Here is a 20,736-nt window from a genome sequence, read left to right on the forward strand (position 1 = left end):
AACAAGTCCTTCAGGAGATCTTCAGGAGATGGGACCAACCAAAGAGCAGAACCGGCGATGCCATCAGTACGCCTTATGGCTGGGACAGGGCACAGGCTCACTGGTAGATGCCTTACATCTTCAATGGAATGGGATGTGGGCCCACGCATTTCCACCAACCCCATTAATTTACAGGGTCATCTGCAAAGTCAGATAAGTTTCACACGTGCGTCTAATACTGATAACTCGTCAGTGGCCATCCATAGTTTTCGCACCTCATATGGCTCATGGCGCAGGGCCTGGTGACTCTCCCAATGGAGGGAACGCCACTCCTCAAAGCAAGGGGTGGGCAGTGGTTCACCCCTCCTTGGCGAAATTAGCCCTCGCAGCCTGGTTCCTGAGCATGTAACCCTGCAGCAACTTCAGGACAACCAGAAGGCAAGGAGCTATTCCACCAGGGAACAATACAGGAGCAAATGGACGAGGTTTTGCTTCTAGGCCAAGGAAAGGGGAGTAAACCAGTTGACGTGCACACTTGATCAGGTGCTATCGTTCTCAGCGCATTTGGTAAAAGTCATGGGTTCAGGTTGACATATGCCGTACCTACCTAGCTGCAACAGGTGCATACAGAAATTCCGACAATGGATCATTCTCCACCTCCAACCATGTGGCCATGAGTCATCTGATGGGGCTAACAAGGTTGTACCCCCCTTCTCAAACTACCACACCCAGTCTGGGACCTCAACATGGTTCTGGGTGCCATGGCGCATAAACCATTCGAGCCCATGGCGTCCTTCGACATCAGATTGGTCACGAAAAAAACAGCGCTCCTGGTAGGCCTCACTTCAGCAGGTAGGGTTAGCAAAGTTCAGGCCCCCATGGCCTCAGAACCCTATACCACATTTTATCGAGACAAGGTGGTGCTCCGTACCCATCCTGTGTTTCTCCCGAAGGTGGTGTCTTTGTTTCCTCTCAACGAGGAGATAGTAGTACCAGCTTCCATTCCTAACCCGAAGGAAGAGGCAGAAAAGGTATTACACTATCTAGATGTAAGGAGAGCCCTGAAGTTCTACCTCGACAGGACAAAGGGCGTCCGCAAGTCAGATGCATTATTCATCACCTTTGGTTGGTCAAAAACCTTGTGGATGGTCGCGGCCATTCAGGAGGCCTACAAGGGTCAGCAAAATCTTCACGCTCATGTTGTCAGGAACACAGCAACAGCAGTCGCCTTCCAAAGATATGTGCCATGGCAAACGATCAGCAGGGCAGCTACCTGGGCTGCTCCCTCAGTATTCTGTAAGCACTATTGTCTAGATGGCAGTGCACGATCGGACGCAGCCTTTGGGCAAGCGGTCCTGAGAAACCTGTTCTCTTAAGGCTTTAACATCTCACCTGCCTGGGTCCTCAATCAATGGTAATCACCTATGCAGTATGGAGGAAAGGGGAGGGGACCTAGGAGTAATTATAATTTAATCACTGTAGTGACTAACATACGCCTAGTCCATAGTCCAGTGAGTAACTTATAATTCATGGCTCTCGCTTCGCTCAGGTCTGTGACTCAGACCCAGGGCATTACCTTTAACCAGCAATGTCCCTACCCGTTAGATTTTAGTGATTCATTATATACTTCCACTGCTGCTACTAATCACCAAAGTTGCTTAGGCTGTCCAGAGTACTGCCCCACAGGGTAATGAATGCAACTCTTTAATATGCCCTGTTATATGTTTTGAGTCTTGTTTAACACACCTTCTGCCATTGTCATAGGTTCTTGAGGCTTCATGATCTGCAATAGATGGGGTGGCAGTGTAACCTGGAATCTGTTGTCTTCACTGGGTTAGGGCACTGAAACTCAGTATCGAACTGCGGTAGGTAGGGTAAAATACTGTGTGCAATAGTTATTCTGTGTGATGACCTAGCTATATTTGCATTAGGTTAGAAAAACTAATGAACATCATCGATTAGAAGGTAATGAATCAGGAGCCAACAATGACGAATGGTCATCAACTGGACTGTGTGGTAACGCATAACCTTGCAACACATTCTTTTTAGACTGTACTAAGCATATGGTCGGATCACTATAGTGTTACCTTCCTAATGACCCCTCCACCCCCTAATCCTAAGGTCCCAAATGACCCCAAAAAAATGACCTGCCAAAACTTTAAAAACATTGACAGGGACATACTAGAGCAATGCATGAATGAAATCAAAAATGATTACGATTACGAGGGTGAAGACTCTTGCGATACCCTCATGACAAACATGCTACACCACATCAAGAAGATGGTAGTCCTAAAGGCTCCTCTGCAAACTAAAACAGTCAGATCTAATACCAGACAACAAGCATGGTTTTCTGCAGAACTTGTGGAATTAAAAAAGGAAAAAGGAAAAGGGAAAATGAGTGGCATAAAAATCCATCCACACCCAACAAAGAATTTTGGAGGGACGGCGAGAAAAGATACAAACATAAGATTATCAAGAGTAAAAAAAATCTTATAATGAACACATCTCAACTGCAGCAAATACCACTAGCAAATTGTTTAACATCCTAAAATCAATAGAAAAACCAAGAGGAATCACACCACCATGTGATCCATCGCAAGAGGAATGTGATAAAACTCAGACAGCTTTCTTCCAAAAAATTGCTAATGCTAGGGATAAGATAGCCACCGTGCAATTACAAGCCCACGTTGAAGCCTCCAAATCCCTCAGTAATTGCCTCACCTTGCCTGATCATTGTATTGGAGCACATCAGATATACTGCTCCGGTGTTAGTCTGTTTTCTCTCATAGTGGGTGTCTGTGAGAAAGTGTTTGTGTTGTAAAAGGGGTGTGGTAGAGTTTCTAAATATCCTACCTGGTAGGTTGGGGTAAAGGTGTTACAGTGAAAGGGATACTGCGTCTCACCATCCGGTGTCCCACTCCCACTCCCTGAAGCCTGCTCACCAGGTGACCCTCCCGCACTGGTCCACGCCCAGGAACTGGATCCAAAAGTAATGGCCGTGTCCTGACCACATCGATGACAGATCCCTGGGGACTAGTGGGTGAGACACATGGTTTCTCACATGTGTAAGTTTTAGATATTTTGTGAGTTGTCTGTAGGTTGCTAATGTAAATTGTTTGTGTGGTTGTCTGAGGTGTCTGTCAAAGTGTTGTTCAAGGAGTGTGGAGACTTGTGTTGGTTTATCTGTAGGGTGTTAGTGTGGTATATAGAGTAATTTAGTGCAGAGATGTTTCTTCAGGTGGTGTATGCTCCATTGTGTGACCTCTGCTGTTTTGGTGCTGGCGTTGAGTGTCGATTTGTTGTTGGTGAGAGTAGGAGGCAGAATGAGTTTGGGGTGGTTCTTACTATTTCTTGCTGAGCAAACCACCTAATGCCTGGGGACAACTTTTTTCCCTTAGGAAATGTAATGTCACAGCCACATGTATTTGTTTATATCCATGCAAAACATTATTTCTCCAGTTTTTTATGCTATATTATGCAATATTATATCATGTAAGGCTAAGTAATGCTTCAGCGGGTGACACTATGCCATGGCAACGAATCAAGGCCCACAGTTTCTATTCACCTGCCCATGACCTCCCTTCTGACTGCCCACTGACACCTTAAAGGCAACAGTGCTGCTCAGACTTACATGGGATCATGTTATAATGCAGACGGACATTCACCATGAACTAGCAACTGACAAAGCCAACCATGCACCACAGCACAACCACAGATTACCATGCTGGCAGGTCACCTTAAAAATCTGCATTTTGTCTTTAAATCTTGTTAGGTTTTCATCCGTGTGCTTTGCATTGCACAATTTTCTGCTAATTTGACTCTAGTTCTCAAAAACGTTTCTTGGTGAGAACGGAAGTGGTACCCATACAAGTAAGGCTGCTTGTCCCACAGTCCATAAAGGTAGCCACTCCTGACCATTTGAAGCGTGTGCCTCCTCTTCACCTGCCAATGTTTCGGTGTAGTTGAAACCCTTGCAGCAGACATGGCAAACAATGTAGGGATAGCCCTTTCCCATCAAAAATGTCACCTATGCTTAAGTGTTGCAGATGATTGTTTGATGTGCAAATGTTGTGTGCACAATGCTTTTGTAAAATGATGTCTACAACCAGTTGGGTTTATCACAAAGACTCATCTGGGGGTGTCTTTGAGACCAGCCTTATTACTTTATTTGGACACAAAAAGCATGAAAGGGGGACGGACCTCATGATCTGGTTTGAGCAGAGCCTGCTTGAAAGTGGGGCAATTCTGGAATATATTTTTGGGAGAGGCCTCAAGGTTTTTCTCTGAGGACACCCAGCCTCAACACATGACGCAACACGCTCCTGTGTACTGTTGCTGACCTTGCATCTATTGGAGTGTGTCATGTGCTGCCCTGCAGAATGGACTGTGAATTCCACATTCTGATTTTTAAATGCTTCTAAAGGGAAGCACCATCCAAAAGCTTACTGGATTAGTTCTGGTAATCTACCTCTGTTCAGTTCAGGAAAAACTTGTCACCCTTCCACTTAACAAATTCACCAGCTGCAAATAGTTTAAATGGCAGTGGTATTGTTGGAGTGGGGCATGAAGCCCATGGAGGAGGTGGGTCTTGCTACCTTCTTTGACCACACATTCGGAGAACCCGATTTTCACCCATTAAAAGAATACAGGACTTTTTCCATAGTTCCCGTCCCATGTCTGCCATGTTGGGTAGTCCCCTGTGCTAATTGGTGTACCAAATTGTTAATGTCCAGTTTAGCTATTTTAGTCGAAGGCTACATTGCTAAAGTATTCTACAGACAGGTGTATTGTAAATACATTCATGTTCAAACACTGCAGTGCCACTGAGAAAGGCTGACAGGCTCAAGAGTCGTTCTGAAAATGTCCATCTAACAGCCAGATTTGTCTCTCTTGTGCAGGCTTAAAGAAGTACACGGCATACACCGTGGAGGTATCCGCCAGCACAGTCAAGGGCGAAGGCGTGCGCCGTGCATCCATGAACATATTGACAGAAGAAGATGGTAAATTCAATGCAATCTGGCTCTCCTTGTCTCTTGTTTGTGTTCTGCATTTATTAATTCCTGTCACTTTCTCTTTTTCTCTCTCTTCCTGTTTTGCTCGCTATTGGCACGTGGCGTTTGCTTTTGTTTCATCTTAGATACAAACATACATGTTTTGTAGTTCACATGTCGGAAGGACTATCACACATTGGTGAGGCCCACGCAGGCAAGCCTTTTTTTTCACTTTTGAGATCTTTATTGACATGTTTGCTACAGAACAGTGAGCACACATTGGATAAAAGAATAAATCACTGACTACCTCGGAAAACAGAAAAATGCTGTCAATATCGAGTTAGATATTGTAGCATTCTATACTCAGTGCAAAACAGTTTTATGGAGGAAATACTGACCTGTAAAGCGATATCACGTATGTTCCAGATCACAGGGAAACCATGGAGACTAAGATAAGCGAATGTACAAATAGGGAAAGGTGACAGAAAATATTGTATTCTTGGAAATCTGGGCACAGTAGAACACTGGTCATCATGGTGGAGCTGTGATGAATTGTAGCCCGATTACTTACTGCTCGTCTTTAATATAGCTAGCCACAGTCTTCCCGGTCACAGTCCTTACATACACGAGTCGAACCTCCCGTTACAGTTTGTCCAAACAACTTTCCCCACAAACCATCTTGGTAGAAAGGGCCTAGTTACCCAAGTCCCTTCTCCCTGTTTGCACTTCATGTATTTTCATCACAAGACCTATATAAAGGTCATATAAAGGTTCTGTCTCCCCCCTTTCTATCATAAAGGTCCTAGACAACTTTAAACTCTTAGAAACAAACTGAGAATAAAAAAGAGAGGGGGGCATTGCCATGGCCCCCAAAGATCACCTAATTGTCTTATCACTACTATCAACTGACATCCAAGATGGCAAATCCAACCTCAGCAATTCCATAACCAGCCACCATACCAACATATTCTTCCTACTCATATACATATCACTCACATACAAACACACATTTGCAGAGAAACTCACTGAAGCAGGAGCCAACCTAGTAGTGGAACATGAGAACATTACAATGCTAGTAGATTTTAAAATCCAGTTTCAGAACGGAAACAAAACATCAACCAATTCCCTCAGCGCTTACCTGGCAACCTTTCATCTAAAGAAATGATAAACAGAGTGAATCACCTTGATGGACAAGCACTATATGCAATCCTTTGCAAAAAATGACTTATCACTACTGCCCTCCCCTGCCAGACATCTGGTGCGACCACAATATGATCAAGTTTACAATGTACAGTACATCTAATTTAAGGAGGATAGTTCTTTCTAGAATTTTAGCAATGTACAGTATGGTATCAACCAGAAACCAAGTAATCTTACAGCCAGCATCACTTTCCTGCACCTCTGTTCCACCTATCTCCTACCTTCCCATCCTTCTACCATGATCCTAAATATCCTGATCATCCTCTTAACTGTTCCCTCCCGTTCCTCCACTGGGGACCTTTGCATACTCCCACAGACCATACCTCCACCCTTACTCTGTCCCCTGCCAGATCTTCCCACCCATACACTCCAGAACTCTCTCAAGCAATGCCCTGGCTGCTCTTCTCATTCATACTCTACCCATTCCAACCTCTTCTACCCCACGACCTCCCCCAAAGGAATCCTTCCCCTGGCGATACACCCCAACCATCCTACCAAACTCACATTGGGCTTCTGAACTGCCCACTTTATTTAAAATAATACATCAGTATTCACTGACCACTTTCACTACCATGAAAACAAACTCTCTGTGATGGCAGTCACTGAAACGTGGGCTCCTTCCAAGATACTGCAACGTTTGCTGCCCTCAACACTGACTTTGATACCTTCTCCCAATCTCCTTAACTTGCCAAAAAAGTCAAGAAAGGTGGTGGCACAGTTCAGATGTTTAGAAAAGACCCTTCTTTAGCCTCACTTGCCTCCTCTGGCCTCACTGCTCCTTTGTTTGGACACATCTCTGTCCAGCTTCTCACTTTTACCCCTCACTATTAGTTTTATCTACCTCCAACTTAGCACCTCAACATCTTCTTCTCGGAACTCGACCCACTGCTCAAATCTCTCCCAACTGATGTTCCTGCCATCAACATAGGTAACCTGAACTTCACCAACAGGACCAATAGCCATCAACTACAGCTTAAAATTACTGCCTGATCCCTCGGTGATTAATCCACCCAACCATCCTACCCACAACAGTCTCTTGCATGACCTCATCTTCATATCCTCTTCACGTCACTCCCCAACCATCCCTGTTGAGCAAGTACCCTCAGATCACTCCCTCATTAGCATGTCTGTCCCAAATCCCCTTCCTCTTCCCCCTCCCTCATCCATCAGTAAAAGAAAATGTAAGCATTACTCGATGGTCCAGTATCTAGGACAACCTTATCATTCAATTCCCTGCAGTACCCATTAAAAAAGCTTTCAGACCCAGGTGTGGTTGCAAAGTTTCAGTTGGCACTGTTCCAGATGGCTTCTGTTGCTTGGATTTGAAAGTTTTGTGCTGCCTCCTTATTTGTCTGTGATTTTTGGTCAAATTCCAGTCTCACCACACAGAATGTAGTTTAAAGGCACTTTGGCATTCTTCCGATTTCAGAGACTGTTGAGGCATTTTCTCGTACCTGAAAACAGGTGCTCCCAGATGTTTCCAAGAAACTGTCTATGCCAGTAATATTGGCATAGTTCTGCAAGGACTGCCTGTGCACATGGCTACTCTTTGTCTTGGGGAGAAAGGAAAAGTGCTTATCGTTCTGAATAATAGCCCATATTGAAGGACATTTTACTTTTACCAGGCTGTTTTAAAGACCGGCTCAGAGCTGTGATTGGTGATGATTGTCTCCTTGTTTTGAAACTACGCTCCACTGCATTTTACTAGAGACACATTCACGGTGTGTCACTCTTTCTCAACTCTCATGCTGGATTTCCTTTGCATCTTGTACTCATGGTGGCCCTGAATCATGCTGTTCCCATCTTCATCTTGTATCCTTGCTTGCAACATTATGTGTTACTACTGACTTCTGCAATTGTATTCCCTCTCCACTCTTGCTTCTCCACTCTTTTTGACTGCTTACTCTCTTTTCTCTCCTCCTTTCCCTTCTCCCTTTTCCTATCTCCTCCCCTTACTTTCTTCTATGCACTTAATCTATCAGAATTGTCCCTGGACCTAATATGATAGCAACCTCGTCTGTTTCCTCCACCCTCCCATTACTGTTTTATTTCCTCCCCACCACCCCTCCAGCACTATCTGAAATGCCGTCAGGCCTAGTATGATAGTCGCTTGCTTTGTTCCTCCCCTCCCTTTCTGCACCCCTCTCCCTCACCTTTTGTTTTTCTCCGGCTCTACCAGAAATGTCGTCAGGCCTAGTACGGTAGTCGCCTGTCTGTTTCCATTTCCTTCTCACTCCCGCTCTTGCACCATCTGAAATGTCGTCAGGCCGAATACGATAGTTAATTTCACATCCTTACTGTTCATGGCCTGTAAGAATGTGGTTGTATTTTCTCTTGTTCCCTCCCTTGCCTTGAAGTGCTTTGAAACACATTGTGTATAGGCGCTATATAAATAAACGATCATATCATATCATAAGTCAAACTTCCTCCAAACAATCTCTTCCCCAATGATTCATTGATTGAAACTTGACTTGGAAGAGCTCAGCACGTCCGTAAACACCTACTCTGTGCTTTATGCACTGCCATGCTCACTCATTCACTCCATCTAACCCCATCCCCAATCATGGATCTCCCCAGCCATCATCCTCCTGCTGTGTGCTTCCATGCATCATCACCTGCATTGCTGGCACAAAAACTCTCTCCACTGCCCTACTCACTGCCTATAAAGACTCTTTCCTTTCCCCTACCACTTCCATAGACTCTGACAAATCTTCCTGTTGTTTAAATCTGGCATCCTCTCTATGCTCTTAACCTTGTAAACTGTCCATGACCATTAAGGCCATTCTTGCCCCTCACCCCAGATCTCTCTAAATAACCACCTGCCTCTCTGTGGAAGACTTTGTTCCTCCATCATCTTTAAAATCACAAAAAGACACCTTGTCCACCCTCCCATCTCTCTCTCCACCTTCAACCCCCACCACTGTACCCTATAATGCTACTGTCCTACCACCCCAGCCAAACTGAAACCAATTCTATGTGTAACCAAGATGTCATGTGATCTTATCAACAATTGTGTATTCCAGATAGGCAAAGACCTTGCTCCACTCACCTGCTCCCATCTCACCTCTCTATGTAGCTTCTCTCCATCTAGTAAAGTTACAGCCATACCCATCTTTAAACAACTACTGCTGACAACAATAAATCTTCCTACCATGTCATCACTCCGCTTCCCCATTCGGAAATCCTCGGGTATGTGGTATTCAAACAATTAGTCAGCTACCTGGAAACCAAAGTCCTGTTGAACCCCCTCCAATCTAGGTTTGATAGCCTACACTGAAAGGAAACAGCTGTCTCTAATGTTCTCACCTGAGCTCTCCACTCTTAACTGTCCTCATTCTATGTGATCTCCCGGCCACTTTTGACACTGGATCATCACTGCCTCATCCAAATGCTTTCCTTACTCATCTACAAAGACACATGCTCAAATGGAAAGCCATGTGTCTCTCCCAACTCTTCTTCTCCATCTCCTGGACCTCCTTCACTCAACACCCAGTGGTCATCCCAGTAGAATCATTGCTGGGCCCACTCCTCTTTACTCTGTAAACCACCTCTCTGGAAAATTCAAATGAACTCCAGTCTCTCATACCCCCTAGCTGCTGATGATATCCACGTCTTCCTCTTACCCTCCTTGACCTCTGAGATTTCTTAATGCATCACCAACCGGTCTCTTGGCTATCTGCCACTAGAAAACAGTGCACTACACTGCTCAAGTCATCAAGATCGGCCTCCAGGGCTAACCAAATTCTGCCAGCCCCTTCTCCATTCTTCCTTTCCTCCTCACCTCATCAGCCAGGTCCTCTTTAGCAGCAACCACAAACTGCAGTACTTTGGTATTACCCCTATCACGCTAGCCATGAGCAACCTTCTAAATACGAGGTGTAAGAAATATCCGCTGGAACGCAATCCACCATTCTGCCAAAACGCTTATCTCCCCCTTGTCCTTAGTAGAGCTTTGTCCTTAGTAGACTTAACTAGTGCTTCAACCTACTCACGGGCCTCCCACTCTTCTCTTTCACCACCTCAATAAAATATTCACCTTTGCTGCATGCACACTCAACAGTCTACCTAGATCTCCCCCCACTTCAGCATACCGTCATCGTGCCAGGGGACCCTCTATGGAGAATTGCTCCCACTTTAAATTTCTGCTCTGTGTTGTCCACTGTGCCGCACTTCCGTCTGGAGTGCCAAATCAACTAATAAATACAATATATGGAAAATACTTCATATTAGCTCAAAAAGAGGTTAGGTCAGCACTGACGCGTGTGCATCTTGCCTTCTGTTGTGCAAAATACAATATGTTTTCTGGTTTCCTGCCTGATGGTCGTAACCCACTTTCATGAGAGCAAGTTGTAGTGTCTTTGCATCACGTCTGAGGCTTACTCTTATTCATAAGGTACATAGTGAGAACCTCTCCCGGGTTTTTGTTACAACTAAGACGCATGGCTTCTTTGTAGTACAGGATATGCCTACTAATTACACTCGCTTGGAATACCAATTGCTGCCCACCATTCACAACTCCGAACTTGACAATGATATCTAGTCAGTTGGTACCAGACGGTACCTTTATGCATGGCCGGGGGACATTGGTGTGCGCACCACCACCCATCCGCACGATCTGAATCTGAGATGATGAATCGGGCTGTTGGTGCCCATCATGTGCAGTTCCAGCATCTCAGCCAAGCATAAACGTGACAGGTTATGTTATGTTAGAGGGATTTAGATCGAGTACCGCTGCCATTTGAGTGTCCTTTAGGAGCCATGGTCTAAACAGTTGTCTGGTCCTTAGTCCCAAAAGTATGAACAAATGTATATTTGTGCTCAATCGATATGATATTATAGGTTATTATTATCACACTTAATAACCAGAGGTTTCTAAGCGCAGACCCGGGGATCGAACCTGTGGCACTCGGCGTCGTCTTGCTTCCAAGGCGAGCACGTTAGCCCTGATCTGTCCTCCCTGTGCATGGGCAGGAACGGGCGACACGGTCTTCCACTGTGATTTAAAGACCTGGAAACTGGAACTGACACATGTAAAAGGAGGATTTCAGTGGCATGCTACATGTAAGGTTTTTGAATAGATTGCAGCTAGGAATAATGTGAGGTTAGACAGTACTCACAGCTGCCAGATACATTTGCTGTGATTACTGGCACCCTCTCCGGCGTCAGCGACAGTGATTTGGCACAGTAAGTGTACTGCTTACTCGAGCAAAATTCGTGGGACAGCCAATCACCCTTAATCCCAAAATATATTGTTGAAAATGTGATCTCCTTTTGAAAGAAACACAATTGATCGGCAATATAGATATCTGGCCTAAAGTATGCAAATGCGCAACATTGCCAGTGCCTCACTTGGAGGTACAGAGTGTTCGGGGCCTGGCACCGGCTCTTTCACGGCTCTACTAATAGCCATGATTATGTTCTCAGCTTTCATGCAAGGGGGACGTGAGCTCTCGCTCAATTCGGCTTGGCTCATGTGAAGATCAAAAATAATAGGCTAATGTGTCCAGAGAACTTTAGCAAGACTTTTTAACAACAGACTTTTTCAGAAAATACTCAAAGATGTGGTTCGGTTTTGAAATCTTTGTGAGACATGTCTTGAAATTAAATGTAGTGGTAGAATCAGGCTGTAGGCCCATTAGCAGAATTCTCTGCCCACCAGACATGCCTTAAAATCAGACTAACCCTGCCAACAATTAACGGGAGCAAAAGACAAACATGTCCCGGTCCCTTCATGCCACTCACAATACTTCCTTGATGTGTTCAAGCTAGTTGCATTGATGGCTCATGCCACAATGAAGGACTCTTCTACTGTGTTGCTTAGGACAACAATACCCGTGTTTTAAAGTTTTAAAAAAAAGATTTCACATAAAAATACTCCAGTCTAGAATGAGAACTACTGTTCTGCTTCCACAAAAAAGTCCTGTCCCCCAACCTCCAAAGGTCATAAATAAAATAATACCTCCTGAAGTTCTGGTTCGTAGGCCTATATATACAGTGACCATGTTGCAGACTCTCCAAACTTTTTTTTAGGGCAAGTGAGGACAGTGGAGTAACTTTTCTGAAAAAGTTGGGGGGGACATGACATCTGTTTAAAAGGTGCCCCAGCCAAATGAATGGGGACAAAATGGTGTGCCATGAAAGTTGGGGGGGCTAACACCCCCGCCCCCCCCCAAAAATTACGCCCATAAGTGAGGAGATGCACTAGCATACCCCAATCAACAAAGGACATCTGATTTTAGGTGCCTCTTTTCACTCACTGTGCATTTCAAGGTCCATCACGAATCCACAAATGGGATGCGCTTTGAAATGGGCAAACATCGAAGACCTTCTCCCGCACCTCTTTGGAAAAAGTGCAGGGAAGGCACAAGGCATCAGATGTTCATTTCTGAACCGTTCATATACTTTCCTTGACTGGGAGAGCAGCAGTGACAACTGCTGCTGTTCCACATTCATTTCTATCCTTCAAACAAGGATAGAAATGCTTTTTTCTTGTTTTACCGCATTTCACAATGACAGACATTTCAGGTCGTGTCTCTGTGAAATGCGCTCCCAGAAACCATGTGGTTCCTGGGAGCTAGTCATACACTGGTGTCCGGAGCATGCTCCCGACACTAATGTGCATGAGGGGGCTAGACAGGGTATCTTTGCACTCCTGTGCATCACCCCCTTAACGGTGCAGTTCAGCTTTCAGAATCTGGTGACCTGCACATTTCTGCAAGGAGTGCCGATGAAAAAAGCGCATCTTCTGTGCTTTTTTCTTTTTCGCGCAGTTTTGAGAATCCGTCCCATGTGTTCAGCTGCGGTCATATCGTAACTCGCTACTACTTGGGTGCAGCCATCACATACGTGTTCTAGTGCAATGATCTTCATTGGGATAACGTGCAACATGTGGAGCGCTCGCTTGCTGGGAGAGGTCTTGGCTCTTCCGAGACGCTCACATTTTTTAAGATGCCTCAATGTTCTGCGCAGCGGGCCTTTTCCCGCCTCCTGGTGCTTGCTATAATTATTTCCATCTCCCCATCTCCTCTGGGCTAGTGTGTCAAATCACCATATTTTTCATGCATTCACACCTATAAAACAGATTCTCTTTTTCATGAGAAGATCATTTGTATGCAAGCGCACTTGGGCGAGCTTGGAGGTGAATCATTGCGATATGCCCATTGCTTTGTTTTCTCATGGAATCGGCTGTTTCCATCGAATCCCAGAAACAGATGTTTCTAGCCTACCATGCAAAGCCTCTCTTTACTTTGGGGATGAAAAACACAATGATGTCTTATTACAGTTGTTGGCCCTTTTTATTGTTAGATTACACCGACTAAATGCATCGAGATTCGTATTAGGAACAGCCTAAGAAGCATAAACCTCTGATCTCTGATAAGGTGTTTCATGTTATATCAACGCTTTTCCCCTTCACAGCTCCCAGCTCTCCTCCCCGGTCCCTCTCTGTGAAACAGTTGTCTGATGTCATTGTGAAGTTGTCATGGAAACCGCCTCTGGAGCCCAATGGAATTATTCTCTATTACACAGTCCGTGTCTGGTAAGATTTCCTTGAGAACGACTTAGAGGGTAAATATTAATCTGTCACTTAAGCAAAATGTAATATCTGTGTTATAAAACATGTAATGGATATGTGTGTTAAGCTCACAAGGAAAGTGGCGCTGGCGCATTCGCTTTTTTTATTCTGGAGTTTGGCTATATATTAGCAAAACAAGGCGCATGGATTTCTGTGTCCATAGCATTCACTGGATATAAGGTAGTGTTTTAAGGAAGCAGTCTTTTCTTCCAGTGCCGAGGAAAAGTTGCATTTGTCCATTTAACACAGAGCAAGGACATGCCAATCCCACTGTAGAATTTATGCAGAGTTACATGTTCTGTGATTCAGGAGAGCAGTATCACCACCACCCTTATAAATCCACCATTTTGAATGCATTTTGCCTGCTCGCATCCCGCTCCCCACAAAACACTTCCATTTCCTCGTCATTTTTACTCAATGGTCATAGAGGTTGGCGCAACATTCCTCTACTCTAATACCTCTGTTTCCCTGATTGAATACTCAATTGTTAGTTTATTAATTTAAGCAATTTGTAATGAGAGTATGCATAGACCCGCAAGCGGGTCAATTCGTGAAAACCTTTTCAGGTGTGACAAGGACGCATTAAGCAACTTGCCCTAGCATACATTGTTTTTGTTTTATTATTTGTATTGCACACCAGACCCTAAGGTATCAGGGCGCATAGCATAAGACAATTCACAGCTTAGTTACAAATCACAGTAATACAATACATATGAAATATACAGAACAGAGATAATGTACAAGCAGAGACATTACGTCAATTTCACTAAAGAACAGTGATGTGATTTCTAAATTAAGTTGAGATTGTGGTGCTGGAGTGTATTTGGCATAAGGTGTGAGCATGCGTGAAACCCCACCCAGACCACACGCCTATTTCGGACTTGTAAACGTGGGTGTACCAAAGGGCATATCCGTGACATGTGCATATGTTCAAGGGGTATGTGCATTGCAAATCGGTAAAATCCGACTAAATGTTAAAGTACGCATATTCACAAAAGAGGTCAACTTCTCTCGGGGAACTCTGCAAACGCATGTCATTTAATGAGAAAGGTTGCAAGTAAAAGAACATTTCTCTAAATGTGTGGGATGTGTGGCATAAGAAATTATGCGTGGTGGGATAATACTTTGAAATGAGATCTTTAAGAAGTTTAAATGTTTTTGGTAAAATCGAATGTGTTTAATAGGTTCTACATGAGGTAAGATTACACTGGTGAGAAGTGAACCCTGGTCAAACCAGTAATGCTGCCATAAGTGATCACCTTGTGTGCATTGGGTGTGACTTCCACGGATTTTTATGACAACCATACATTTCATCCAATGCGGTGTCCAGTCATAATTTCGAATGAAAAATTTCGAAAGACAAAAAAGTCGAATCAAAAATGTGGAAAAAAAAATGTCGAATTATTTTTTTTTGGCTCTAGTTTATATAAAAAAATAGGTAAAAAAAATAAAAAAGGGGGGTTGCGGGGGGACTTTTTTTTCGACTTTTTGACTTTCAAGATTTTTGTATTCGAAATTATGTCTATAAACCATCCAATGCCACTGGGCGCCTTTCTAAAGTTGTGAGTTAGGACCTCGCATAGGGGATACGTTACACCTGCCTTAAGTTATGCCGAAAATGTGATTCTTTGTGAATCCTCCTCATTGTCATATAAAGGAGTGTTTCATTCAGATGACGGCAAAGGAGGGCAGCAAGTAGGCACAAATTAACATTTTTAAATCTTCTGAAGTGAGCTCAAGAGATGGTTAATATGAAGAGGAAGCCTCTTTGCAATTTTGGAGCCAAGTGGTAAAACGGCAACCACTTTAGCCCACAAATGTGGAAGTTGGAATGGTCACTAGAACACCATCAAATGTCTTCTAGTTGACAATATGCTCACATTAAGGGCCCGATTAATGGAATATTTGCCCGGTTCAAACTGATTTTGCACTGCTGAAAAGTGGCTTTGCACTGTCGAGACAAACCCTCATTCATGGAACTGTTCAAAGGGTATTTTAGCCATGCAAAGTCCGGGGTAAGTCATTTTGTACTGCAAAAATGACTATGCGCTGACTTTGCCCAAGAACTTAGAGTTCTTGGAACATTGTGTAATCCAGTTTACGTTCAAACCCCACCAATCACTCTTTGACAGAGCCAATGTAGGGTATATGGTAACTAGCATGACAAGAAACACCCTGACCTGGGTAACTCTGTTTGTGACCACCAGCAAACCGATCTTTGATAGCTGCTCAGCCTTTGTTAACGCTGTAAAGGAAATGTTTTACAGACCAGAAATTACATACATGGCCCAAAAAACGATCTTTGATTCTGTGGGATGTTTTTACCCATGCATCCAAGCCCTACCATAAAACTGTCCAGTACTGGCATGGAAAACATCATGATGGCCAGAACTCCCCAGAGAGTGCACAGGGAAAACATGAAAAATAGGCTGCCACCCATCTTTGCCTATGTTGTGAGCACAGGAGGGCACTGCCTAAAACCACCAGTGGGCTACACACACAGTAGCCTGAAACCATTGGGAATGGCAATGCTGATTGCCAAAAAAGCAACTCAGAACTGTGGGGAATTCATTTTCTTAATCCCAAAAATGGTTGCATTACCAGTACTCACCACTATCAGAAAGCCAGCGTTTTAAAACCGCCAGACTTTTGTGGAAAACTGAACAAATGAAACAAAACCAGACCAAGGAAAGACTTGCTAAGAGGTGGATACAATGTAAAACTATATTCTGAAATGACTTGAAGGAAGTAATTATTTAATGTATATGTAAAAATTGTCAGTTTGATTTAAATGCAGAAAACTAGGAACAAAAAGTGACATTTAGCTGAAACCTGGCTTAATGAAACTGGATTCTGCCTGACAACTACCCCGACAGGAGTTGAAACCTGCTCAGCCACTCCCCTTGCCAAAAGGAGTTGTCATCTCTCTGATTAGATTAGGGGTGGAGCAGCTGGGGACTACAGGGAGTTGAACAAAGGCTTGTCCTGGACTCAGGCAAATGTTATATTGGTGGGCCGTAAAGTGGTTTCCTCTTAGGGGAAACTGAGAGGGGCAGTGCCTCTGCTAGCAGCTGAGCTTGGGGGAAGTGGATAACCCAGTTATTCCACCCTGTGATGTGGGAAGCCACACCCCTTTTTGACCAGGGCATAATTTTAAAAAGATAGATAACTCATACAAAATATCGAAATTGGGCACGGTCAAGGAAAGCTGCACTATACCAACTAGATAGTGAAAGGTTTTTACAAACATGCCGTAATAAAAACTCTGGTTTGATCTGGGAACTGCTAAACAAATGTGGCACGGCTCCACAAGCGTATTTCCAACTTAATGGTGTTCATGAAGATGTGTGGATTAAACATTTTAACACTTTATATGATGATCCTAAGATGAGTAGCTATATTTACAATGGCAGTACTGCAAGATGTTGGGAGCTGCAATGTACTGAAAATATCATCCAGTCCCTTATTAAAACAGCGTCTTCGTCAAGAGCAGCAGGCCTTGACGGTCTTACTAACTGGATGTTTAAACAAAACATAAATGAATGGGCTCTAATCCTCAACAATGCATTTCAGCACATCTTACACACCAAATGTTTACCAGATTCTTGGCGCTCGTCCGTGATTATCCCTATTTATAAGAAGGGTGATCGCATGGACGCTAAAAGCTATCGTCCGATAGCATTATTGGATGCCCCGGGGAAGCTGTTTACCAAGTTAGTATTAAGAGATTTTGTTCTTTGGGCATCGGCAACTGGTCAACGTGATCCAGCACAAACTGGTTTTGTGGCTGGTCTGGGCACTAGTGTTAATTTACTAACTTTAAATGCTATCCGACAACAAGCTCAGTGTAAGAGACAGCCTAGATATTTTGCATTTGTGGACTTACATTCCGCTTTTGATTCGGTTTCAAGACCTAAACTTATCAACAAGTTAATCAAAGCGGAATGTCCCCCCACTCTTATAGACATCATTTTTGCATTACATTCAAAAACCAAGATCTTTGTAAGATTAAATGCTGAAGGTCTCCTGTCATCGCCTGTTTATACGTACAGAGGGTTAAAACAAGGATGCAGCTTAGCGTCAGCCTTGTTCAACTTTTTTATTAACGATGTTCGCTGGATCTTTACTAAAATAGCGGCTGACGCTCCAATACTGAATGGTGTTAAAATTAGTGCATTATGGTATGCAGATGACCTTGTTCTTGTGTCAAAAACACCCAGTGGTCTACGTAATCTTCTGTCAGCACTTTGCAGCTATTTCAAAGAAAATGAATTATTTGTAAATACTGCTAAAACTCAGATTGTTACGTTTATCCCTAAAGGTTTACGCAAGCATCTATTAGAGTGGCAAATTGAGACAACCCCCATAAAGATAGTTCCAAATTATGTCTATTTGGGTGTTATTTTTGATGGTTGTCCCATTACAGACTCACAGTTGAATAAAATTAAACAAAAGCTAACCATGGCAATTTGTCAGACCCAAATAATTGTATCTAAGTATGGCAAATTTACACTCAAAGCAGCTCTTCTGTTTTGGAATCAAAATGTTGTCCCAACTATTCTTTATGGCATGGAAACGCAAATTTTACCAACTGCATTTCTTAACCGCTTAGAATCCAAATTTTGGCGAGCCATCTTGCATCTACCGCAATGTATTCCTGGGGCAATGATGCGTTATGAATTGGGCTTAACCTCATTAAGTGCCCATCATAATTGGCGCCTATGCGCTTTATTGCGTAAATGTTTGCTTTCAACACAGGACAATTCTGCCTTGTCGGCCATCTCCAGTTACATACTAAACTCAGCAGAAAAATTCCCGAAACAGTGGTCTGCAAATGTTCTCTCTATTATGGTAAAGGCCGATATTTCTTTGAGCCTTTTATTAGATCATCCAGAGAGAGCAAAGAAGAAAGTCCACATGATGGACTGGATTGAAACCCGAGTAAAGTGTTTAACCTATAGAGACTTTGATCCTGCAATATTTGGTCCTAAATCTTATAAAGACATTGCCTCGTACCTGTGCCTGTCGCCTTCTTCTGCTATTAGATCTGAGATCCTGAGGCTGCGGTTTAACATCTGGCCCACTAGGGAAGTCAAAGTAAGAAGGAGACAAATCACATCAGACTTTAATTGGTGCAGGTTTTGTCGAAACACAACAATTGTTGAAACCTTGCAACATTTACTATTGGAGTGCACAGCCCCTAAACTTCTGAGTTTAAGAAATATGCACTTTGCTAAATATTTTGTGTATTTTTCACAAATAGACCCAAGTAATAGATGGGTCGCTCTGGCTGCAACTGAATGTATGGGTATAAGGATTGCTACTATCAATTTTTTAAAATCTCTAAACCTGGAATGATTGATATACACCATGTTAACCAACACTTTTAAATTGTGAAAACTTGATGTGGAAGATGGTTGTAATTGTAAACGTTTGTTTTATTGATTTAATGTTTTTACTTAAGCAAGAATGGATTTTTGTAACATGTATAAAATTGAAAAAGTTGTTGTAATACAACTATATTCAATAATAAAAAAAAAAAAAAAAAAAAAGATAACTCATAGTGCGGACTTGTCAGAATTATATAAGTAATATCATTATTTTTGTGATTTTTCTGTGAACATTTTGAGAGGTGTTAGGACCCTGTGGTGTATTCTACGGGGTTGCTAGCCGAAAATAGGGTCTCACTCCAAATGTCTGCATGTTAAAAATCTGACACTTCATCAATTAATGTCCATACTCCTTGCGCACATGTGTGTAATTTTGGGTAAATGTCCGATATTGCAAAACCAGTTAAAAAGCACAAAATGTTGTCATTTTTTAATGCAAGCCCCCAGGAAGATCAGAGGCGGACAAGCATGGACCATAAGGAATATATAATGTGCACATGTAATTTCAACAAATTGTATATCTGGGAAGGATGTATTTGAATCAAATATAGATTTGTGGGCAAACTGACCAGGGGAGGATACTCTGACCCATAAACAGACTCATCATGCTGACAATCCATTTCCTTCCCCCAATCATGCGAGAGGGGAGAATTGGGCCAATGACAAGTAGAGAGGGGCAGGCTTAGCTAGGCCCAGGCACACACCCAATTTTCAAAACACATAAAAAGAGACTGCTGGGACAGGTAGAGACATTCAATTCCATTTGCTGCGGAGCATGCTGACCGACGACTTCCCATCCAGAGATCGAGGCTTCAAATCCATCAATATCCAAAGACCATAACTTTACTTCAGAACTTAAAGCAAGGGCCTAAAACCACAAACTGAGAACTCTTCTCAGCAGGCCTCAGCATCCTTAAAATCATTTGCACTATTCCACAGCCGGGCGAGCTGTTTGAATTCTTTTGCCAAGAACAATTGCCAGAGACCAGAGCAGAGATCCAGAGTGACCCAGACCGCTGTGAGCAGAACCAGAGAGCTGACCCAGATCACTGTGAAGTGCCGAGACCAGAACCGGAGTCCAGTCCAAAACCTGACCAGATCCGTGGCGAGGCCTATTTCAAATTTATATTGTGAGTACCTAGCAGAACTGTGCAGAACCAATCTCTTAGTTAAAATAATCTAATCCAAACTATTTTAACCTAAGTAGAACTGCCTCCTAGAAATCGTGTCATCTGTCATTTTTAAAGCTGCACAACTGTCACCTGTCAATTCTGCAGCTGCGAGCTGTCACCTGTCATTTTGAGTTTACTTTAAATCTGAAAAACTACCTTTATTTAATTGTCCGTATCTCTGTTTGGGCTAGGAACGAAATTTAACTTTCATCTGAAAGACTAGAATCTAGGCTTTCCAAGCAGCCTATAACAGACTTCCTACTCCTTATACTTTCTCGCACTCGCGAAATTTACCGCGATTTGCGATTTGGCCCGATTTCTTCATCTGTAGAAATCAGCAGCTTTTTGCTTCTCTTTGCTAAAATTCGTTTGCAATCTGCTAATCATTCATAGAGTATTGTTAAAGTGAGCCTGAACTAATACCAACACGC

The 20,736-nt window shown here is 43.2% G+C and overlaps 1 protein-coding gene across 12 annotated transcripts in view; it reads left to right on the top strand.

The window, feature by feature from the left end:
- Positions 1 to 20,736, top strand: part of PTPRQ (protein tyrosine phosphatase receptor type Q) — a 2,012,995-nt gene that overhangs the window by 1,165,673 nt on the left and 826,586 nt on the right. For all 12 annotated transcript variants that reach the window (XM_069629300.1, XM_069629298.1, XM_069629293.1 and 9 more), the window contains 2 exons: positions 4,878 to 4,979; positions 13,587 to 13,707. In XM_069629300.1, the coding sequence (XP_069485401.1) occupies positions 4,878 to 4,979; positions 13,587 to 13,707 (223 nt within the window). The remainder of the gene's footprint in view (positions 1 to 4,877; positions 4,980 to 13,586; positions 13,708 to 20,736) is intronic.

The sequence above is a fragment of the Ambystoma mexicanum genome, chromosome 12 (genome assembly GCF_040938575.1).
Source record: "Ambystoma mexicanum isolate Mex_15411 chromosome 12, UKY_AmexF1_1, whole genome shotgun sequence".
In the NCBI taxonomy this organism is placed as follows: domain Eukaryota; kingdom Metazoa; phylum Chordata; class Amphibia; order Caudata; family Ambystomatidae; genus Ambystoma; species Ambystoma mexicanum.